A 24,270-nucleotide genomic window follows, 5' to 3' on the forward strand; every position below is an offset into this window, starting at 1 on the left:
TGGCAACACTGCCCAGCCCGCGGGGAGAGCAGCGCAGAGCCCTGGCTGAGGTGTCATCATTCCGTCTCATCATTCCCTGTTCCACCTTCCTGCTCCAGCCCCACCAGCCCAGCGAGCTCAGGACACAGGGAAGCCTCAGCCACGAGGGGAAACTCCTCCATGTTCACAGGAGGTGTTTCCTGACAGGTTATGGAGGGACAGCAGCAGCCAGTGGGGGCTTGTGCCAGTGACCCAGCTGGAAGGGGTGGAGTGGGTTTGCCTCTGGGCTCCAGGCTGTTTCCATCCCAGGGCAGTTTTTTTGTGTGCTGGCTGTGAGCAGGAGCAGGTCTCTAATGCCATATGGATCTGTATCCTGGACCCAGGCTTTGATCTGGAGAGGCTCTGGCAGGGAGGAGCTGTGACAGGAGATGCTGTGGCTCCTTCCTGAGGAGCAGAGGCTGGGAACTGCCAGGACCAAGTACAGGAAGGAGGAAGAGCTGGCTCTGTCCCCTGCACTGATACTGACTGATCCCACAGCTCCTCCCGTGCTGCTCCCCTTCCCTGGCCTGGGAGCATCCCTGCCTGCTTCCAGGGAAGGCACTGAGGCAAAAAAATCCACCCTGCCCACCCCAGAAAATGCCAAAGCATTTTAAAAATGCTTTACCTCTTACCGAAAAACCGGAAGAAAAGAGGGAATTATCTGCCAGTTTAGCCCCACAATGGCTCAGCTCCTTCAGAGGAATGGCAAGAACTGGGGACTTGCCTGTGGGAGAAAGGCAGGAGAGCTGGATCCTGCCCTTTCAGTAGCAGGTACCTGGAGTCATCTGGATATCTTCTTGGTGTCCTGCTCCAGGAAATGCTGTGAAAACACTCTGTAACCCAAAAAAGTGCAAATATCCATTACTGCTGAGCAAGATAGGAGGAGAGGGGTGCTGTGAATGAGCACCTCTGTGTAAAATACAGTCCAGCAGAGTATGGAGAGCAAGGAAACAGCCTGTTCCAGGGCTGGTGTCCCAGCTGGGTCACCTGGAGCTTCATGGCTGTTGGAGCCACCTTAAAGCTTGGCTTACCATTTCCAATAAAGGTGGGGAAAAACAAAACACAAAGAAAAGCCCAGGCTCTTCCCTGAACCTTTTGCCAGCACCAGAGAGAACATTTGTGCTGTGATGAGTTGGTTAAACCAACCTTTGGTGGCTCTGATCTTGGAAACCATTCCAGGTTCTATCTCTGCCTTTCACAGCTGGAGAGGATTTTTTCCCATGCTCATCCAGGTATGCCCCAGGCAAATTGGGAAGAGCAGGTTGAGCCCTTGCTGCTGATGCTTCCACATTGTTCTCATGGGAGGGAAGGAGCTTTTGTTTGCCTGAGCTTTCCACCTTTTCAAAGGTTCTGATCTGCTGCACCTCAAGGTGTCTTTAAGCCTGCTTTGAGCTGTGACAGAGCTGCCAGTGTGGTGTAAAAAGGGGTAAAAAGCACAATTCCTTCAGGAGATTCTGTGGTTCCTGGTGTTGCCAGAGGCAGAAAATCCTGCAGGGTGCAGCCAGGATTAACAAGGTGCCCATGGGTCACCACAAAGGGCACCCAAGGACCAGCAGCTCCATGTGTGGGGGGATGGTTGGGAGCTTTCCCAGGGCTGGGAATCTCATCCCTGTCCCAGAGCATGGGGGGTGTTTGCTGCAGCCATGGCTGAGCTGCAGGAGGGACCTGGAGCTGAGATGTGGCTGCATCCCACACCTGGGAGCTGCTGGAGCACGGCTCCTTTGGAGATGTTTATGTTCATTATTGAACACGCTCTTGTTAGTGCCAGCTAATTAATCTCAGAGTGGGACCCTTCTCTCTTTCCAGCCTCTGGAATATTGTTGCTATTAGGCAAAGCAATAGAATGAACATTGTTCAGCTGACTTATGTGGAAAGAGAAAACAGCTCTCAGCAGATGCAGCAGCTCTTCCCCCTCGCTGCTCTCTGAGGTGATCTGGGAGAACAGGGAGCCTTTGATTTAAACCCTTGGCCTCAAACCTTCCTGGGATCCACATTTACCCAAACCAGGAAAAGGCAGATCACAACCTGGGGCTGTGAGTGAGCTCTGGGCCACTGCATCCCAGCCCAGCCCTGTGGGGAGGTGCCCCTCTGGAGCAGGCAGGCCTGGGGGCACTGGGGATGGGAGAGTTCCTCCGAGGCCCCGTGGCTGCCGCACGTGCGGCTCCTCCGCGCTGGCACAGAAATATTTAATATTTAATATTGAATATTGAATAACCTGCCCATGTGAGAGCCTCCAGAGCTGAGCAGCGAGCCTCATGCCTGCCTGAATTCTTTGATTCTCACCAGTTGGGCTGCCTGGAGGGCAAACCATGGGCTGGGACAGATGGAATATTGATCATGGAGCAGTCTGGGCTGGGCCGAAGGAGGGTGGTGGGAGAAGGTGTTTGTGGTGCAGCAGGAATGGAGGAGTTTCCCAAGGTTTGGTTCCTTGCAGAACTGCTCCAAAATACCACTCTTGGGTTTAATTTAGCCAAGCTGGGTTTGTTTGCTGAATCCTGGGCATTTGTTTGCTCGCTCATGTGTTTGGATTGGGAGCTGTGTGGGTTTTGCTCTGCACTCGCAGGGATTGCAGCATCTAGGTCAAATCTAGATTATCCCTTTTTCCATGGGAGATGTACAGGCAAGGCTGCATCCTGGGCCCACCCTGGCTGCTCTGCTGGCTTTCCTTGTGCTCTACAGGGCCCATTTAATTGTTTTCCTTTCTTTCTTCCCTTTTTTCTCTTTTTGTTTTGATGGCACATTCAGAGCATGGAACAGCCTGCAGCCTGCAGACAAGGCTGTAATGCATAGATGGGTGTGGAGGATTTATGTTCTGCTGGGGTGATGGATGTGATCTTGGATGTGAGGTTTCTTTAATCTTAGAAACTCTGTTGGAAGCTCAATGAGGTTTTTAAACTGATTCTAAAGGTATGATCAGATCTCCCCTGCCATTCATCTGAATTTTAATTTATTAAATTTTAATCAAAAAACAAGTGAATTAAATATTCTTTAGGAAAAAAAAAACCCAGTGCTTCCCTTAAGCTGGGATGTGTTTTTTGCTTTGCCTGAATGCTGTTTGTGCAAGTCCCTGGTTTAGAAGCTGCCAAAGCAGCTGCTGCACTGGGAGCAGTGGGATCACCCCTTGGAACACTGCTGGGATCACTGAAGCCAGGGCTGTGCAGGAGGAGATCCCTTGGTCTGGAGCTTTTCGTGTCCCCAGGGGTCACTTCCACCTTGGGTTGGCCTTAACTGAGGGAATAAAAGGGACTGGAGGAAAGCTGTGGCTGCCCCATCCCTGGGAGTGTCCAAGGCTGGGCTGGCTGGGACTTGGAACAGCCTGGGACAGTGGAAGCTGCATGTGGCAGGGGTGGGACTGGATGGGCTTTGAGGTCCCTTCCAGCTGGGGTTTGGGATTCTATAGGTGATGTTTCTGTGAAACATCCCCTTTAAAATACTGTGGAATTGGCAGAGGTCTCTGAAGAGTGAAGGAAGAACAGCAAGGAACTTCCTCACTGGGAGCAGCTGTATAGAAATAAATATTCTTTGTAATGGTCAGGAGTTGGAACTGTGTTCAGACTTTGTTTTTCCAACCTTTTCCTTTCTCTCTATCTCTCCCTTAGCCCTTCAGTCCTGATTTCCATTGCCCTCTTCATTTTTCCTCCCCTGAATTTTAGGAGGACAAAGCATAGAGAAAGCAAAGGTATTGAAAGAGGTGAGGAGAGACCATGGGTGAGAGCTGGATGGGGAATATTGTTTGGTTTGTTGTTTGGTTTATGGTACTCTTTGGAGTTCTTTTGAGCCCAAAAACTCCTTTTCTTTTCATTTTCAACATAATCATCCTTGCCTCTACTCTTGTGTCTATGGTTCTCTCGTGGGCCCTTCCCTGCCTGCTCACACTGAGGCATCAGCACATCCTGCTGGTTGTTCCCTCCCCTGCCTGTCTCCTTGGGCTTTCCTCCTGGGGACAATCCTGGCCATGTCCTGTCCTGGCACTGTCATATTTTCTAGAAAAATCCCTTTGCCAGGATTTCTTCTCCTGGGAAGCTGAGAAGCCTCAAAGAAAAATGAAAGCAATTATCTGATTGCTTCTCTCTTCTGTGTTTTGCTGCTTTGGAATGTGGTTGGAGATTGTTTATCCAACAGGTGAATTGTTTTTACTTAATGACCAATTGTGGTCCGGCTGTGTCAGGACTCTGAAGCAGTCACAAGTTTTCAATTAGTGTCTTGTTAAGCCTTCTGTAAGATCCTTTCTCTGTTCTTTAGTATAGTTTTAGTATAGCATTCTTTAATATAATACAATACCATAAAATAATAAATTAGCCTTCTCAGAACATGGAGTCAGATTCTCATTTTGTCCTGGGGACCCTGAAAATGCCACACTGTCCCTCTGCTCCTGCTGGGTCCCTGGGCTGGGCTCTGATCCATGGCACTACACCAGAGGGATCACTTGGAAAACTGCCATCCAACTGGTTCTTTGGGAGCCATGGCATCCTCCACCCCTCCCTTGTGCCCCCCACACATTTCCACCTCCTCATCCCTCTGGGATGCTGCCAGAGCCTCCTGGGCTCCTCTGCCTGTGGTGCTTGGCTGGTGGCTCTGTGTCTGCTGGTTGGGATTTGGGATCTGGGAGGCAGATGGCTCTGAACTGGAGCTGAAGCTGTTCCAGCAATGTCACTCTGATTTCAGGCTCCTTCTGCCCTGTGGCTGATTTCTCCTGAAAGATAAAGAGACTTTGCCTCGTGGAGGCTGCTGCTCCTCTGTCAGCTTGGCTGGGAGCTGCCTCAGGATTCAGGAGCTGTCAGGGCAATCTCAGGAGGTCAGGCAGGGACAGGGTGATCTTCAGTCTCATTCCCATGGGAAATCAGGTTAACCAGCAGGGAAAGCCACAGGAGGAGGGTAAGGGAAGTATGGATTTATTCTTGCCTGTGGGAGGGACGGCACAGGGCTCTGCCATCCCAGGCTGCTTTACTGTGGCTGTAAGGATGCATGTTGTGATGCCCCCAGCTGGCTGGGATGTGGCTGGACTGAAGAGGGAATCCTGAGGTGCCTGTGGCTGTCAGGACTCAGAGGGATGATCTCCTGGATCCCTTTGGACCTGGGCATGAAAATCCCTTGGATCTTACCTTGGGTGCAGAGCCATAAAAGGGAGAAGTAGAACCCTGCATGCACAAATCCTTCTGTTGGGGTTTGCCCCTCCTTGGCCCCCACACACACCAGAGCAGTACCTTTGCAACAGGAGAATCTGTTACAGGCTGTGTAAACTTCCCTCTGGAAATCTGATGTGTTTAATTTCATTTTACAGAGCTCAATGTTCTTGAGTTATGAGCTGGAGGTGGGGGAGAACTGAAAAGGGGCATTGGGTAGAGCTCTCCCAGTATTCAAACCTGAGGAAGGTGTGGGTTGGCAGGAACACTTCAGCCTCCTGGAGCTGCTGTTCTGGAAATGCATTGGCTCAGGCTGCCCAGAGAAGCTGTGGCTGCCCCTGGATCCCTGGAAATGTCCAAGGCCAGGTTGGATGGAGCTTGGAGCCACCTGGGATAGCTGAAGGTTGCCCAAGCTGGATGATTTTTAACGTCTCTCCAACCCAAACCATCCTGTAATTCCAAGATTCTGTGATCCTTGTTTGTCTGATCTGTGTCCTGCTGCTCACAGCTACACAAAGTACCTGCCCAACAGGGAGTTCTCTGCCTTGACACCTCCTCTTGTCCCCAGCATTGACCATTCCATGTCCCTGGAGGGCTCCGTGGGACCATGGGGCAGCTCAGCATTGCTGAGGGGCTTCTTTGAGCTGCAGTGAGCCCTGCAGTGGAGAAGAAAGCCACCAAGCCAGAAAAGCAATTAATTTAGAAAATATTTGTCCCCATTCCCTGGAAGAAGTTTGTCCTTCCCCTTTGACTGTTTCCTCACCTTGGAGGCACTGCCATGGTGCCATGGAAGGTCCTCACTGGCAGGGGGTTCTCCAGTTATGACAACTTGATTTGAGAACATGCTTTTCATTAATGGTTTGCTGTGTGTGTAGCCAGGGGCATGTCTGAGCTGGATAATTGGATTTGGGAGGCCAGTGTTTGTACAATTGTGACACCTCTTGCTGTGAAGGCAATTTCTGCAGCGATGCAGCTGATACAACATGGGGGCAATCTGTTCCAGCCTTTGTTCCAGGGCTGTCTGACTGGTGGGAGAAGTAACCACAGCAAGAGACTTCCCTGCACAGCATGGCTGCTTCCAGCCCAAGGAAGCAAAACCAAGACTTTGTTCTGTGTTTCAAATGGTCCAGGGAACAGCTGACAGCAGTGAGGCTCTGCAGTCCTGAGCAGCTTACAGGGATTTACTGTGTGTGTGCTTTTCCTGAGACCCTCTGTAACACCCAAGCATTGTTCCCTGAGGCCTGGAGCCCTTTGTTCCTCATTTCTGTTCTTACTAAATTCAAAAATGAGAAATTGGCAGTAGGGTTTTGCCCAGTTGATTTTGTTTGTTGTCCATACATCCCTTACAGGTACATTTTATGCCTCTTCAGCCTATGCTTAACTATCTCAAGCAATAAAAATCCTTTTTGCTTTTCTTTTAAAAAAAATTCCCCAGTACTCTTTGGGTGCTCAGTTTTTGGATCCTAGCTGGTGATTCTGTCAAAGTCAGGGTTTCACAGCCTGCTCTGCCCTCAGACAGGGAAATGCCAGCTTGAATCCAGCCTTACACATTTTGGGTGACATCCAGACCTTGTGCAAGTCTGGTTCAGGCAGGAAGCTTTGAGCCTTGAGCTTCCCAGCAGCTCTGAGGTCTTTGCATGGCTGAGGCTGCACCAGATGTCAGCTAAAACCACAGTGGTAACTGAGTGTGGTTAGTGACTGCTGAGCACAGCACGTGTGCAGGGGCTGCTGCCTTCTCTATGTCTAATGGCCTCAAGGAATAAATAAAGATCATGTTGTTTTTTATTTTATCTGCACACAGGAATGGGATTCTCAGTCCCAGCTCCCTGGCTTTGGTTGGTGTGCCCAGTATCTGCTGTGGCATTTGTGCTTCCCGCTCTTGCCTGTCCCTTCACTGTCCCATGTCCTGCCTTGCTTCCCCAGCTCTTCCCTCAGCCCCTGAAATGCTCTTTATTCCCACAGCCTCCCTGAGAGCAGCCCTGGCAGGGGCTGAGGCTGGCATGGAGCTCCTTGCCTTCGGTCACCTTGGGCTGTTCTCAGAATCCCAGAGTGGTTGGGCTTGGAAGGGACAGTGAAACCATCCAGTCCCACCCCTTGCCATGGGCAGGGACACCTTCCACCAGAAGGGATGGTCAGCCTGGAGAAGGGGAAGCTCCAGGGAGAGCCCAGAGCCCTGCCAGGGCCTGAAGGGGCTCCAGGAGAGCTGGAGAGGGACTGGGGACAAGGGATGGAGGGACAGGACCCAGGGAATGGCTCCCAGTGCCAGAGGGCAGGGCTGGATGGGATATTGGGAATGAGGAATTGTTCCCTGTGAGGGTGGGCAGGCCCTGGCACAGGGTGCCCAGAGCAGCTGGGGCTGCCCCTGGATCCCTGGCAGTGCCCAAGGCCAGGCTGGACATTGGGGCTGGGAGCAGCCTGGGATACTGGGAGGTGTCCCTGCCATGGCACTGGAGGATCTTTCAGGTCTTTCCCAACCCAAATCATTCTATAACACTGTGATTCTGTGTGGGCAGGATTGTGCAGGGTCTGGGCTCTGTTCTGCTGTGCGAGAGCAGAAATGGGCTCCTCTGATGAGTTTGATGCTCTATAAAGTGCTGGGTGCTGAAGAACTTGTCCAGGCTCAGCCAGAGCTCTGTGGGTTGTGTCTGTAAGGAAAGGGAGACATCCCCTGAGGAGAGAGAACTCTGACAGAGGGTGAAAGAAGAGAGTTCTCTGCGTTTGAAGGGTTTGGGACCCAAAATCTCTGTGTTTCTCTTTAAACTGAGCGTGTCTAGAGAGCAGCAGCCCCTCACAGCTCTGCACTGGTTGCTGCATGAGTTTTCTGGGCTGCATGGCAGGACTGTCAGTGAAGCTGTCAGGAGAGCCTCTGACATCAGCTTCACAAAGCAACTGTCGTGTTGCAAACAGCCTTGGGTAGATAATTAATGCTTCTGTAGATAGAAGGCTTGATGTGCACCAGCAGAGCTGGGGGATCTTTCTCAGAGGGAAATAAAGTCTGTGACAGGACTGTGGTGAGCAGGGAGGCTCCTTATCCTTCCAGTTCCATTCTACAAGGAAATAAAATACAGTCTTCTGCTTGGTGGGTTGTGTTGGAGGGTGAGTACAGGTGGGGAAGGATCCCTGGGGAATGCCAGGGAATGCCAGGGAATGCCAGGTTCTCTGCTTACAGGATGGCAGCAGCACCTGCCTCCTTCCCCTGCCTGGGGCTCCTCCTTGGTGGCTGGTGCTGTGCACTGTCACTGTCACAGCCACATGCACTGGAGCAGGGGTGCCAGGAGAAGCCCAGGAGCTGCTGTGTGTTCTGCTTGGGGTGCTCTCCAGGTAAAACACAACTCACATGGACACTGGAGAAGCTGGGCCCCATCCCAGAAGTTTGAGGAATATCCTTTGGTTTTATATTTGTTTGTTTTTCCACACGTGGCCAGAACAGATATTCCCCAGGCTACTTTCAGAGCAATCTTTTCTTTAATCAGAGTTAAAATTGTTTCTCAATAATTGTCCTCAATTAGCACAGAGTCATGGAATGGTCTGGGTTGGAAGGGACTTTAAAGCTCATCCAGTGCCACCCTCTGTCACAGGCAGGGACACCTCCCACTGTCCCAGGTGCTCCCAGCCCCAATGTCCAGCCTGGCCTTGGGCACTGCCAGGGATCCAGGGGCAGCCCCAGCTGCTCTGGGCACCCTGTGCCAGGGCCTGCCCACCCTCACAGGGAACAATTCCCATTCCCAATATCCCATCCATCCCTTCCCTCTGGCACTGGAGCCATTCCCTGGCTCCTGTCCCTCTGTCCTTGTCCCCAGTCCCTCTCCAGCTCTCCTGGAGCCCCTTCAGGCCGTGCAAGGGCTCTGAGCTCTCCCTGAAGCTTCTCCTCTCCAGGTGAGCACCCCCAGCTCTCCCAGCCTGGCTCCAGAGCAGAGGGCAGCCAGAGCAGCAGTTTGATAATTTCTGTGGCCTCCTCTGCTCTGTGCCTTTCTCGTGTGGAGATCTCAGTCCTAAACCCAAGGTTTTTCAGTCACATTCTACCTGAATTTGGTCAGCCCGGGGAAGTCTGTCACCACATTTCTCCTCACAGAGAAAAGCAAGGCACAATTCTTCCCAAGAATATTTCTGGGTTTCCCATTCTCTGAACCTCAGAGAAAGAAAACACAATTCTTATCTTGCTGTGCCTGTGTTTGTGCCACAGTAGAGTGCAATGTGGAGATTGTTTCCCCACAGTGATGGTGTTTTGTTTCCTTGGCCTGTCAGGGCCAGGTGTGTGTGTGTGTGTCAGGACTGTCACTGACAGACACGAGATTCTGTGCAGTGTGTGCAGAGCTGAGTGCTGGGCAGGTTCAGTTTAGATGTAATGTAATATAGAGTGTTAGGAAAATTAATTTATAAACACCAGAGGGTTATGTCGAAAAAGGAGACAGATGAGTCCTTTGTCTTTATTCTAATAAAGGGAGAGGCCATGGGACATTCCCCTGGATCTCTCCAATTTTTGGAGGATGCAGCCTCCTTTTTATCTAATTTCCTGGCTGCATTTCCCTCTCTCTTTCCCCCTTGGCTGAGGTACTTGAGAGGTTCAGACTTCCCAAGACACCTGATACCAGAGGTTCCCCTCTAATGTATAACCCTCCCTTTTAATTTTTAAAATTCTTATGGAATTTAGGAGTTTTTCTTCCCTATTGTTTCTTTCACCTTTCAATGTCTAATTTCATTTATCAGCAAACCCAAAGTTTATTGGTAAAAGCAAATATCTTCTTCCATTCATCAATCAGTAAAATCTTTCCTATTGTTTCTTTTATCTCCCAGTGCTGGATTTATCTACCAGCAGACCCACAGCTTGTTTGGGAAGACAAACCCACTGCTCCTCTCAAGTGTAATACAGTATAGAATAATATAGTGTAATGAAGTAATTAATTAGCCTTCTGATAAGATGGAGTCCTCCTCATCATTCCTCTCCTTTGTCAGGGGCCCATGCAAATACTATAGGAAGTCCCTTCCCTCTGTGAAAAACGCCAATCACTCGTTTTTAAAATGTTAAAAGTTTAATAGTAATAAAATGGTTATAAAAATAGCAAGGTAATTAGAGTAATAATAATTTGGACAATTGAGATTAGGACAATATGAGACAATAGAAACAAAGAGTTATGGACAGTCCAGGTACCTTTTCTGGGCAATATAAGCCCAAAAAGGCCCCACGTGAACAGAGGATTAACCCTTAAAAGTAACAGCCTGTTGCATATTCATACACCTCATCCATGATGCATCAATTCCATTCAAACACAGGATTCTGGCTGGGCAGTGTCAGCTTCTTCCTCTGAATCCTGACGGCATCTTCAGGTTTGAGCAAGGCAGGAAGCACTCGATAATGGAGCAATAAATTCTCTGAAAGATTCAGGTGTCCTGTGGCTGCTATCTCCCTGCGAGTCCTTACTTGAAAAAAAGTATCTTAAATAGCATAGTTTCTATTTTAACATTCTGTTATCACCTAAAACTATATTTAACACACTACTTAAGAAAATCAATACAGCATCACTTTCTAACATAACACATATAATATTCATTTCAATATTTGCAAAAAGCCAATCATAAAATATGCTTTTTTCACATGTAATATAGTGTAATATAGTATAGAATAATATAGTACAATAAAGTAATTAATTAGCCTTCTGATAAGATGGAGTCCTCCTCATCATTCCTCTCCTTCCTCGGGGCCCATGGTGAGCAGGTGATTTGCAGAAGCAAACAAACTCTACACCTTTGTGAGGGTTGTAAGGCTGGTATGTTTATTACAGCCTTGGATGCATGTGGAGATTACTTTCCTTAAAAGACGTGGGTACCTCTGGGAACTCCAGATACATTTTATGTTTCTCTCAAATACATATGCATGTCATTTCACAATAGGTTCATACATACTCAATTTTACCGATTTCATGTGACATTTGCCACTAATTCTTCTTTATTAGAAAGAATTTCTGAGTCAGGTTGACCTGCTCTTGTAGCAGTCTGTAGCAGTCTTTCTGTCTGTCTGTCTGCCCCGCCTCTTATCTCTAGACTTTTGGCTCCAGTAGTTTCTCTGAGCATAGGCTTTTTACAAGAACAGGCAGTCAGACTAATACGTTTTCAAACTACAGACTTAGCTCAAAGATAGATTTCTACTCTGGAAAATTTCTACTCTGTCTCACAGGGAGGCTCGTTATCCTTCCAGTTTAATTCTGCAAGGAAAAAAAATACAGTCTTCTGCTTGGTGGGTTGTGTTGGAGGGTGAGTACAGGTGGGGCTGGATCCCTGGGCAATGCCAGGGAATGCCAGCTCCTCTGCTTACAGGATGGCAGAGGAAATCCCTTCCCTCGAAATTCAGTTATCAATCTGTGCGGCCCAGGAAGAGCGTGGGAAGCCAACAAGCCCTGCTGACGCCTGTGTGTGTCCCTGCAGGTGTGGAGGGGCACGCTGGCCCGGCTGCGCTACCGGCGGGCGCGGGCGGCGCTCTGCATCGCGCGCCACTACCGGCGCCACAAGGTGCGCGCCCACCTGCGCGAGCTCCTGCGGCGCTTCCGCGGCGTGCGGCACCTGCCCGACCGCGGCCGCTCCATCCCCTGGCCCGCCCCGCCCAAGGTGCTGCTCCGCTTCCAGGAGGCTCTGCAGGACATCTACCACAGGTACGGCCCCTGTGTCACACCTCCTGCTGCTGCTGGTGCTGCAGGTTTTTTGTGGCTTTCAGGTTCTGTGCTGCTCTAGTGGGTGGGTCTGGGCTTCACATGAGGGTGTGAAAAATGCCAATCACTTGTTTTTAAATTTTAAAAGTTTAATAGTAATAAAATGGTTACAAGAATAGTACTATAATTAGAGTAATAAAAATTTGGACAGTTTGGGTTAGGCCCACACAAGACAATAAAAACAAAGAGTTATGGACAGTCCAGGTACGTTTTTGGGGCAAAATAAGCCTGAAAAAGGCCCCACATTAACAGAGGATTAACCCTTAAAAGCAACAGCCAGCTGCATATTCATACAGCTCATCCATGATGCAGAAATTCCATTCAAACACAGGATTCTGGCTGGGCAGTGTCAGCTCCTTCCTCTGAATCCTGACGGCATCTTCAGGGCTGAGCAAGGCAGGAAGCACTTGATAAGAGAGCAATAAATTCTCTGAAAGATTCAGGTGTCCTGTGGCTGCTATCTCCCTGCGAGTCCTTTCTTGAAAAAAATCCTACCTGGCATAGTTTCTATTTTAACATTCTGTTATCACCTAAAACTATATTTAACACACTACTTAAGAAAATTAATACAGCATCACTTTCTAACATAACACATATAATATTCATTTCAATATTTGCAAAAAAACAATCATAAAATACAAATTTTTCACAAAGGACAAATGATCCAAATCTCAGGCCCAAGAGCACAAACAATGTGGGCTGGAGAGAGAAAAACAAGGATGGGACTGGATGGGCTGGAGCTGGAATGGGACAATGAACTGCAAGGTGCAAATGGAGCAGAACTTATAAAAGTGAGAGACCCTGTGACCTGTGGGGCATTTTGTGACCATTTGGGTTCACCTGGGGTGCAGCCCTGTCTGGGCCATTGTGCTGCCCCAGGTGGATCCATTGAGGCCTCCTAATAAATCCCTACTTTATTCTTTAGCTCTGTCCAGTCTCTGTTCTAGGCCAGCATCAGTCCCAGGGACATCTGGCTGAAGGACATGATCTGGATGTCCCTGCCTTCATGCCCTTGACCAGGCAGATAATTCTGATCCAAAGATTTATTGTTGAATCACAGAACCCCAGGGTGGTTTAGATCTTAAAGCCCATCCAGTTCCTCCTCATGCCATGGGCAAGGGCACCTTCCCCCAGACCAGGTTATTCCACTGTGATAACCATTGTGTTTCCCTCCTTGGCCCCTTTCTGGCCTCTCTGGTTGGTTTTGAAAAGAAAGAGCAGCTGCTCTTGGATGAGGGGGAGGAGAAAAAGAATCTTCTGGATTTCCTCAAGATTTCTTGTGGTAACCTAGTGTTTTTCTGCAGTGAAATGAGTGATGTTCCCCTTGTCACCCATGTTCTGTGTGCAGAACAGGTGTTTGTACCTTCATTAAAACTCCCAGTATCTAAAGGCTGGTGATTTTTTTTTTTTTTTTTTTTTTTTGCTCTGGGAAGCTGTAGGCAAAGTAGTTACAATTCCAGTTTGAGAAATGATGACTTCTGAAAGTGGCTGAAAAAGAGAAATGTTGGCTGGAGGGGCTTTCAGAGACCTCCTGTCCAGCCATCAGCTTGCAGGGCAGTTCCAGCAGCTCTAGATCAAGCCAGCTTTGCTATTTTCTCCAGCTGTCTCTTTCAGGAGAGACATCCATCCACCCACAGCCTGTCTGGGGAGAGAGTCCTGCTTTCAGAATTAGCTCAGTTATCAGAACTACAGAATTTTAGCTGCTAAAAAGCCTTTTTAGAGCATTAACCCTGGAGTTCTGCTGCTGCTGAATGCTGGGCTGTGGTGTGGGGCAATGCCTGGGTTGCCCTGCCCTGTTCCATGGTGCAGTTGGAACTGAGGGGCTAAATTCAGCTGTTAGAGGAGAATGGTGCTGTAAATGAGCCCAAGAATGGGCTGGCAAACACTGGATTGCCAACAGATGCACCAGTGGTTGACTCGTGGGTGTGGGATGGGGAGTGTGGCAGGTTGCAAAGTGACCTTTGCAGCTTTGGGAATGCCTGGGCAGGACTCTGAGGGTGTCCTTGTGCTGCTGCTCTGGCAGCAGGAGCCCTTCCTGGGCGAGCTCCAGGCTGAGGGCTGAGGCAGACCTTGCTGTGCTGGCAGGTGGAGAGCGGCCGAGCTGATCCGGAGCGTGCCCCCAGAGCTGCTGCCTCAGCTGAGGGCCAAGGTGGCTGCCATGGAGCTGCTGAAGGGCCACAGGGCTGACATTGGCCTCCAGAGAGCCTGGCAGGGCAACTACATCGCACTGGTGAGTGAAGGGACCTGGGCTCAGGATGCTGGAAGGGGAAAATTCAGGAAAATGAGCATTGGTTTATTGGGAGGGGAAGTACTTAAAAGTTTCCTCTGTTCATGTGGGTTTAAAACCTTGACTTCCACTGCACTAGGAGTGATTTTTGTGGGTCCTGAGCAGCACTAAAGCAGTGCCATCAGCTGTCTCTGCAAACAGGCAGAGCCAGACTTCACTGGGAGACTGAAATGCTGGGTAGAATGGAAAACACAGGGACTGAAAGAAATTCTCTCTCGGCGGATTTGATTGCTTCCCTTTACTCCATCCTCCCTTGGAGCATTTTGGTGTGTCAAGGTTTGGTTTCCCAAAGCACAGAAGGGTGGAGGGAGCCATGTCCTGAGCCTGTGTCTGCTCTTCCAGAAACCAGACAGCCCCCAGAGCTCAGGCTCCTTCACACCCGTGGCCAACGAGCTGAAGCGCAAGGACAAGTACATGGACATCCTCTTCTCCTGCCACGTGCGCAAGGTAACGGGGCTGGGGCTGCCCAGGAACCCTGGGGAAGCTGGGACAGCACTTCAGAGCAGCTCCAAGGAGCTGCATCAGGGATTTTTGGGTGCAGCAAGGTTGGGTGGCTGCTGGGGCCTCATCCTGTCAGAGGCACAAATCAGTTGTTGAGTCCCATGCAGAGTGGTGGAACTGAATGGTCTTTAAGAACCCTTCAACCCAAACCATTCCATGATTTCATGATAAAATCAGTTCCTTCTGCATAACTGGTTTGGATCTGACATTTTTTGTAGCAGAATTGGGTTTTTTGTTAACTTGGTTGGAAGGTTTAAACAACTAATTAAAAAACCAGACTTGCTTAATTGTTGTGGGTAGCTCCTAATGATGCTGGTTTGAAATATCTGTCAGGGAAGGATATTTTTAATTTTACAAAGCCAACAGACAAACTCAATTTTAGTGGTAGGTCAGTGTTGTGGGTGTTCAGGTGTTTTTAAGAAGCTGTTTATTCTTTTTATTTGTAAATACTGCAGTTGGTCCCCACGTGCACAGTTATTCCTTATGATTCTGCAGATCTAGACAATTCATTCTGCAGCACAAAATCTCACTTTATTATAAAACTTTGCAAGTGGTAGTGAGTTGTATTGTTTATTCAACAGTGATTCGTGTTCATAAAAATAGAAATCTCTTGCTGCTTTCCAAGCAAAAATATCTCAGTGCAGTTGGTGTTGCTGTGACCACGTTCTCTGTGAGGAGGGGGTTCACAGGATTAAGGAAGGAGCAGGCCAGTCTGAATCCAAACTCCCCCTTTGCAGCCTCACAGCTCTTGGGCTGAACCTCCCCGAGGGACAGAGAAATGCAGAATCCCCCTGGCTTTTTTCAGGTTAGGCTGAAAACAAAATAATTCCTCTTCTAAGTCATTTAATGAACTGATTCCAGTTGCAGCTTCTGGCTAAACTGGGATAACTGCAGAAAGGACAGTGTTCAGTGGTTAGAGATGTGATGATGGGAGTGCAATGACGGTGAGGGAATCACTGGGGGTCTGTGTGTGATGGACACAGTGTGGAAGTTTTATCTTGCTCACAGTTATGCAGCTCTCCAGCCTTTAAATCCTTGTGTTTCTCTTGCTCCTGGTTCAGCTCTCAAGGACAATCTCCTGTGCAAGCACAGGGCAAAGCAGATTCCTGAAGCACAGATCCACATTTCATCCTGTTCCCTACCTGCCAGGACAGAGCTCCTGCCTTCAGACAAGTGTCAGAGCAGCCTTTGTTGGTTTTGGTGTATGGGGGAATCTCTGAGCATTCCGTGTTTCTGTGCTGTGACTGTGCTGGTAAAATCCAGTTTTTGTGGGTTTGATGCATTGAGATGCCAGCACTTCAATAGTAGGAGCAGAATGGGGGTGGAATAGGTGTTACCCACCATAGAGTGGATTTCTCCTGAGCCTGAAAGGCTTTCAGTGCTCTCAGAGGCAAAGCTTTAAAGCTGTGGGTGCATTGAAAGGGCAGCTCAGCTGAAATCACAAATATTGCAGCTGTGCAGACTTGCAGCTGTGTGGTTTTAAATTACCTTGCAACTGTTTTTAACTTTTGAAAGGTTAAATTGTTGTTGCTTTCTTTTCACAGAGAGGTAGGATTTGTGTTTTAAAATCAGGGTGCCCCCAGCATCTGGGAAAGATTGGCAGCTGACTCCATTGATTCAGAAGGCTGAACAATTGCTTTATTAAACTACATTATATTACATTATACTACACTGTATTATAGAGATTATATACTGTAAAGAGTACTAAAGAATACTGAAGGAAACTCATGACTGTCTCCCGACAATCAGGACACAGCTTTTCCCCAATTGGCCAAGGAAACAAAACAATCCTCAGCAGAATCCAACTGACAAATCACTTCATGTAAATAATCTTCATAACACATTCCACATGTGCAAAAACAACAGGAGCAGCAAGCAGAGATAAGAATTGTTTTCTCTTCTTCTCTCTGTGCTCCTCCAGGAAAAACCCTGAGAGAGAGAATTATCTCTCTCTGTTCAGAGCATGTGAATGCCACAGACTTGATCCCCTGCTGGCCTGCTGAGTTAGGGGCTGCTGGCATGGCTTTGGAGCCCTCAGCATTTCCCATCCCTGGCAGTGTCCAAGGCCAGGCTGGAGAGGGCTTGGAGCACTATGAGACAGTGGAAGGTGTCCCTGCCATGGCAGGGGTGGCACTGGGGGGTCTCTAGGCACAAACCACTCCATGATTCCATGATCTCAGCACTCCTGAGCACAAGGCTGCAGCACTGTGCCATCTCATGGATGGGTAAGCCTGGTGATTGCAGAGCCTCTCCATGTCACAAATGCAAACCATCCCATGCAGAGCCACACTGGGCTGTGGCTCCTCCCTCAGGGACCGTTTGTCTTCTGCTTGTACAGACAGGAAACGTCCGAGGGAGCAGAGCAGGGAACACAAACAGGGCTGAAATGGGAAGGGTAACAGGACAAGGATTTGACATTTGAGAATTTAGCATTTCCCTTCCAAGCAAGGCACTTCCTCAGGTCATGTTTCTGGCTCTGCAGACTGAGCACAGTGAGAGCTGTTGGACAGGAGTGACTCTGTGCTCTGACTGCAGGAGCACAGCTGAGAACAGCCTTTGCCCTTCCCAGGAAACAATTTCCATCCTCAGCTGTTTAAAATGAAGGCATTTCTCTTGTCAGAAATACAAGTTTTGGCATCCTGCCTCTTACCTCAGAGTAAGGGCAGTCCCTGGGTGACCCTCAGTGCTGGGGCAGGGGGACTCTCTCCTCATTGCTGCATTCTTCCCTTTGAAGTTTGAACAAATACATTTTTAAATAAATCATCAGGTTTCTTCTCTTTAGCCTTGACTTCCCCATGTCCTACCTGTTGGATTATGGGGTTTTGATTTAGAGATGGGGTAACTGAGAGGTGTTTTAAAAATTTTAGTTTTATGAAGGTGTGTATATATATATATATATATATACACACACATATACACACTTATACCTTCATATATGTATAGATTTGATATATTTTTATATATTGTATATATATTATATATAGTATATACATCATATTTTGTGTGTGTATATATATATATATATATAAATATATAACAAGTATTACCTGTAAATCCGTTTCCTACATTACCAAACCTTAATGGCCCAGGGTGGCACTTGGTGCTGGCACGTGCAGCCTGGCCCAGTGCTCAGGGCAGATTTGTCAGATCTCTCATGTTAAACCTGGTTCCTATGGATTTGCAGGTTGTGTTTGATCTCTGCTGAAAATTGACTCACATGAAGCTTTAACAGGGGCCTGCAGAGTGAATTATAGAAATGAAATTGTAATTATCAGGTGATTTCATTGTTTCCTTTAAATAATTCTCCTGAACAAAGCAGCAATTGACAAAAAAAAGGCTGCTCAAGTTCATCCGTGCTGTGGTTTCATGATTCAGCTTATTTGAGGATTCTTGAACAAAAACTGTGCTGCTCCTGCTCTTCCCTGAGGCAAGAAGGTGTTGGTGGGAAGGTGTTAAAGGGCACTTTGGTGAGCTGGGCTGAATGTTTTATTTCTGAAGCAGCATCAGCCTTCCTCTGTGGCTTCCTTCAGCTACTGAGTCACCAAACCACATGTGAAATAGTTGTTGGCTGTCAACAGCAATGTCAGGTGTCAGCTCTTGGAAATGTTCAGTCTAATGCACTTCTTTCTTTGCTCAGAAAACACGTTAAAAGCAAAAATACTGGGCAGCTTGAGCAGACACAGGTGGAGCCCAGAGCTTACCCATTTAAACACATTTATTTATCAGTAGAGCACACCCTGTGACCTCTCAGATACTGCCTCATGAAATTCATTGACACAGAATGTTTTTAGCTGCTGACTGACATTGATCTAATGAATTCTTCAGGAAGATTCTAGAAGATTCCAGATCAGGAAGAACTTCTTCCTGGAAAGGGTGGTCAGGCCTTGGCAGGGGCTGCCCAGGGAGGTGTTGGAGTCCCCACCCCTGCAGGTGCCCAAGGAGCACCTGGACGTGGCACTCAGTGCTCTGGGCTGGTGACAAGGTGGGGATTGGGCACAGGTTGCACTTGATGGGCTGGGAGGGCTTTTCCAACCTCAATAATTTTGTGGGTTGGAGTGTAAGAGGTGAATTTATTCCAGTAACTGCTCTCCAAGTTTTGAGCTGCTGGCAAAGTTTTCTTTGCCTGTGTGGGGGCCTGATTTCAGCAGCTTGAGCTGAATAATAATGGGGGGCTCTGCTTGGAGGACTTTTACAGGAGGGCTGTGAAAGGCTTTGAAGCCCTGCTGAGGGGAGGGGAATGAGCTGTGTGCTTGCTTCCCTGCAGTAGGTACAGGTAGAAGCAGGTCATTCCTGCCTATGGAAAAATCCATCTTTGCTGAGCATTGTGGTGCTCTTCACTTTTTCAAAAGAAATTTTCAAGATTTTTGCCTTGGGAGAAACCAAATGCATATTTCATGCAAACCTCCAGATTTTGTTGAATCACCTAGGAAACAACTCTCTCTCTTTATTTTCTTTAAATTAAGGCTTTTCTCCCCACTTTTCCCTTGTCATTTGTAGCACCAAGCTCCATTGACAGGATCATCTCTTTCAAAGGCCTCTGCCCTGCAGTGTCCAGAGGCCACTGACAGAGACCTGGAAAACTTCCCTGAAGGTTTTTCAGCTCTAGGCCAAATCTTCATTTCTTCCATGAGCTTGTCAGGAAGCTAAATTAGGAGTGATTCACATTTGGATCAACAAGATATAACTACAGAATGCCCAGAAGGTGCAGAGGACACAATGCTGGGAAGGGCTGTTCCCCAGGAGGGGGTGAGCTGGAGCTGAGAGCAGAAGCCCTGTCCTTACTTCTACAAGCCCAGTAGTGGTATTTGCACTGAGAGTGCAACTTTGTGTGCACTGTGAGTGCAATTTTGAGTGCAAATTTGTGAATGCAGATTTGTGTGAGTCCCTTCTGTGCCTGTTCTGCACTGGGACAGTTTTTACTTTTTTACTTTAACCCACAGCAGGTATTATTTACACAAATGCACTGTAGGTGCAGGAGGCCCCTGGAGCCTCTTTTGCTCCAGGGGGAAGAAGCTGGAAGAACCTGAGGAATTGCTCCCCAGGTGAGATGAGGGGCTGGGCCTCTCCTTTGGTACATTTCTTTAGCTGATTTTTAATACTAAAAGCAGCAGGGAGCCACGAGAAAGTAATGGAATTCAAACCATGCCTGTAGAACTCCCACAATATTCCATTGGCTTGGAATACACCTCTGGGGGCTGGTCAGCAGGGGCTGAGGTGAGTCCAGGTGTGCCAGAGGCCAAGGACTCCTGGCTTGGATCAGGAATTATGTGGCAGCAGGAGCAGGGCAGTGGCTGTCCCCTGAGCTGGCACTGCTGGGGAACATCCAGTCCTGGGGGCAGCTCTGGGCACTTCATGGTGAGAAGGACCTGGAGGGGCTGGGGGTGTCCAGGGCAGGGAATGAGCTGGGGAGGGGCTGGAGCCCAAGGGGGGGCTGAGGGAGCTGGGGGGGCTCAGCCTGAAGCAAAGGAGGCTCAGGGGGGTCCTTGTGGCTCTGCACAGCTCCTGCCAGGAGGGGACAGCGAGGGGGGTTGGGCTGTGCTCCAGGGAACAGGGACAGGAGCAGAGGGAACGGCCCCAGGCTGGGCCAGGGCAGGTTTGGGTTGGATATGAGAGAAAATTTCATCCCAGAAATAGTGGTCAGGCACTGGCACAGGTGCTCAGGGCAGGGGTGAAGTCCCCATCCCTGGGGCCATGTGGCACCTGGGGACAGGGTTCAGTGGCAGCCTTGGCAGTGCTGGAGGAGCAATTGGGCTTTGTGATCTCAGAGGGCTTTTCCAGCCTTTCTGGCTGTGAAAGCAGAGCTTCCCATCTCTGCTCCCCAGGCAGCAGCCACAGGACCTCCTGCCCTGGGGTGGCTCTGGTGTCACAGCACCAGAAATCTGCTCTCTTTGTCACCAGGGGCTGGGGGTGGGACAGCCAGGCAGGGTCATGGCAGTGCCCAGGCAGTGTTCACTGTGTCAGACTCTGCAAACAAATCACACTGAATCAATGACTTGATTGATCTGAGCACTGATCTGAGCTCTGAGGGGCAGATCCAGCCCCAGGGACTGGACTTTGGTTCAGTTCCCAGGACCTGGAGCATGGAGAGCCCAGAGCTTCCCCAAATCCTGTTTGAGGAACCGGTGCTGCTCTGCTCCAGCACCCAGCATGTGGCACCAGGCACTCCTGACCTACTTTCTCAGGGCCATTCAGTGTTTCATAGCCTTTAGGCTTTCTTCTCCCATTCATCTGCTTCCTAAAATAATCCTGGTTACTCAGCATCTCTTCCTGTGAGACTTCCCAGGCCCTCAGTCATGTTCTTCACCTTCTCTGAACCACCAGATTCTCCTTCACACTCAGCACCCTGGTCCTTCACAGGCTGTTCCAGGTGAGCCCATGGCTCCCAGGACATTATTCCCATGTTATGCCTTGCCTGTGCCAACATTCTGCTTTTTCTGAGCTGCCTCATGTCTTTGTGCCAAGATCTCTCCAGAGCTGTCTGAAATCATCCTCGGTTGCTTTTTCTGAGTCAGTGCCGTTAATGTAAAGCTGTCACAGAGCTCCCCAATTTGCATTTTTTGCCTTTATCTGCTCTGAACTTTGTCACTCTGCTGCTTCTTGACTGAGGATATTTAAGTTCTCCTGTTGTCTCCTGATTTCACCCTGGAAAATCCTATTTATGTTCATCCTCCTCACGTCTTACCCTTGTCTCCCTTCTCAGTTGATTAATAAATATCTCAGTGACTGTGATACAACCATGACTCTGGTTTTGCCTCAGTGAAAAACAATTTCTACTTTGTGTCCTACTTTCTTTGGCACTTCCAACAAACATTGCATCCTGCCTGGTGAGGGGCATCCCACAGCCTGGGTGAGGTGGAGCTGCTGGGGGTGCTCACCTGCAGAGGAGAAGCTCCAGGGAGAGCTCAGAGCCCCCCCAGGCCCAAAGGGGCTCCAGGAGAGCTGCAGAGGGACTGGGGACAGGGGATGGAGGGACAGCACCCAGACCAAGGATGGCCCAAAGCCTCAGGTCTGGGCTGTGCCAGCCCCTGGTGCAGCCTGGCTCTGCAGGGCAGGGATTCTCCATTTGGGGTGCCCAAGGCTCCTGGATAATGTGGGGACAACAGCCTGGGATTGGACTCACTTAGACAGGGCTTGAGTGTGCCTGGGGGAAGCATCTGGCCTTGGTGTGAGTGAAAACTGGAATTTCCCAGGGTGCCACAGCTCTGCTGGGAATTGCTCCTCTGTCCCTGCTTGTATAATGGGATTACAGGGACCGTGTTCCCTTTTCAGTGCTCCAAGGCAAAGGAGAAAACCTGCTTAGGAGCTCTGTGGGTTTGGGGTATTTTTGTGTGACTTTGGAGTATTTTTGTGTGACTTTTGGCTGTTTGTGAGTTTAGGGTGTTTGTTGTGGGACTTTGGGGTATTTTTGTCCGAGTTTGGGGTACTGTTGTGTAAGTTTGGGGCATTTTTGTGTGAGTTTGGCACTTAGCACTGCCCAGTTTCATTTCCTGTGTTCCTGCAGTGGTCAGTGGGACTCACAGGGTGTTTCTGTGCAGGTGAATCGCTTCAACAAGGTGGAGGACAGGGCCATTTTCATCACTGACAGACACCTGTACAAGATGGACCCCATGAAGCAGTACAAGGTGATGAAGACCATCCCCCTCTACAACGTGAGTACAGCACTGGGGATCCTCCTCTGGGGCTCTTTCAGGGCACTGTCTTTACTCTGTAGCTCCATTTTCATATCCATAAAATGGAAAAAGTCCTTGGGTTGTAGTTTCTGATATATTTCATGTCTTTGTAACAGTCACAGTGCAGTTATTGCAACACCAAAGCATCAGGGTGGGATTGTTGGGGTGTCCTGGGCAGGACCAGGGGTTGGACTGGATGGTCCTGGTGGGTCCCTTTCTACTCAGGATATTCCATGGTTCTATGATTCTGTGATCACATTAGCTTTTCATTTTGGTGCATGCAATAAAAGCTAAACCCCAAACTGCCTCTTACCCTTCTCTGCTCCCTCCCTGTTTCAGTTTGCTTTGCTGTGTGCAGGATCCTGGCCCTGGCAGGGGTTGGCATTTCACAGCAGCTTATGGCACTGTTCCTGTGTCTCTGAGGGCTTGTCTGATCCTTCAGGTTGTGCTTGAATTTATTTATTTTTTAATATTTGTTCATGTTTAATGTAAATCCTACCAAAGCTAAACTCAGAATTACAGTGAGGTCTGGCCTTGGGGGTAGCAGGGTGGAGCTGCCAGGCTTGGCAGGGATGGAAGAGGTGGGCAGCACCTCAGCTTTGCTCCCCAGCATCCTGGAGCAGGGATTCAGCTGAGTCTCCCTCAGCTTGAGGTCTCTGGTTATCTCCAACCTCCAGAGCCTGCCTGGCTGCTGGGAAATGCCCTGCCCAGATTTTCTGGGATGTTTGCATTTGGAGAAATGACAAACCTGGCATTTCTGTATTGCTGGGAGGGCAGGGATGGGATTAGGGTGAAATCTCATCTGCAGATGTGGAGGGGATGATTAGCTCTGGCTGCATCCATAATGGTGGGTTTAGAGTCTCCTCCTGCCCTCCTTGCTGGGCACCCAGCACAGAGTATCCATGGAGTAGCTGCTCCCAGTAGGAATCCTGGCTGCAGCAGGCAGTGTCTCCATGGCAGTGCCTCTTGTTTTGAAAGGAAGCTGCCCTGAGCAGCTGTTTTCCTGGCTGCTGTTCTGTCCCAGCACTGGTGTCTCTGTGCTCTGAGGGGCTGGCAGCACATCCTGCTGTGTGCAGGGGGGCTGTATGCAGTGTAAACCAGGGTGCAGACACCCCCAGCCTGATGAAAACCAGGGTGCAGACACCCCCAGCCTCCCAGCAGAGCTCAGACACCCCCACACTCACAGCCTTTTAGCAGAGGGGTTTGCCACACCTGATTTTCCAGGTGTTTTTTGGTGATATGGACAAGGCAGGATTTTGTCCATCAGGATTTCTCATTGTTGGTTTCTCCAGCCTTACCTTAACCAGAGTGTCCAGGTCACTGAAATTCACTGAGTGCAGGACTAATGAGGTAAATCAGTGTTTATCCCAGGTTTAGGACAATGTCTGTTTTACCTGTGTGCCTGATGGGTGTAAAGGTGCAGGTTGCACATTTACAGCAGCACAAAACCACATCATTTATTGGTCACCTGAACATTTCCCTCTGAACTCCTTAATGCCTTAAAAACTAGAGCTAAGCTAGTCAGGTACAATTCCAGGTTACTCACAGAATATCTATTACTAAGAAATGTCAGTAATTTTTGCTTTTTCACCAATAAAAGGAGTGTCTAAAATAGAATATCCATTCCTACAGAGAGCAGGCTCTGGTGGTCCTGTGTTGGATGTTTTGGTTGTATTTTTGGCTGCATTTTGGCTCTGTGTTGGTTGTGGCTGTATTGTATTTTTGGCTGTATTTTGGCTCTGTGTTGGTCATGTGGCTGATTTGCAATTCCTCAGGACAAGAGCAGTTAATGGTCTGTGCAGATAGGTCTCTTGCTCTGAGAATTCTCACTTTTCTGCAGCTATAAATCAGTTTTATTGGTAGATCTGCAGTTATTCCCTTCAGTAACCTAGCACAGGGAGTCTTGGCCAGCCAGCTGCTTTGACCTGAGCAGGAGTCCTTGAGATCCCAGGGGTCCTGGAGTGCTTGGC

General features: G+C 49.0%; 1 protein-coding gene across 1 annotated transcript in view; it reads left to right on the forward strand.

The window, feature by feature from the left end:
* MYO1D (myosin ID) overlaps positions 1–24,270 on the forward strand; it is a 158,070-nt gene that overhangs the window by 75,161 nt on the left and 58,639 nt on the right. Inside the window, exons 17-20 of the mRNA XM_030232301.2 lie at positions 11,562–11,785; positions 13,928–14,072; positions 14,472–14,576; positions 22,166–22,279. Coding sequence (XP_030088161.1) covers positions 11,562–11,785; positions 13,928–14,072; positions 14,472–14,576; positions 22,166–22,279 — 588 coding nt within the window. The remainder of the gene's footprint in view (positions 1–11,561; positions 11,786–13,927; positions 14,073–14,471; positions 14,577–22,165; positions 22,280–24,270) is intronic.

This window comes from Serinus canaria, chromosome 27 (genome assembly GCF_022539315.1).
Source record: "Serinus canaria isolate serCan28SL12 chromosome 27, serCan2020, whole genome shotgun sequence".
Classification (NCBI taxonomy): domain Eukaryota; kingdom Metazoa; phylum Chordata; class Aves; order Passeriformes; family Fringillidae; genus Serinus; species Serinus canaria.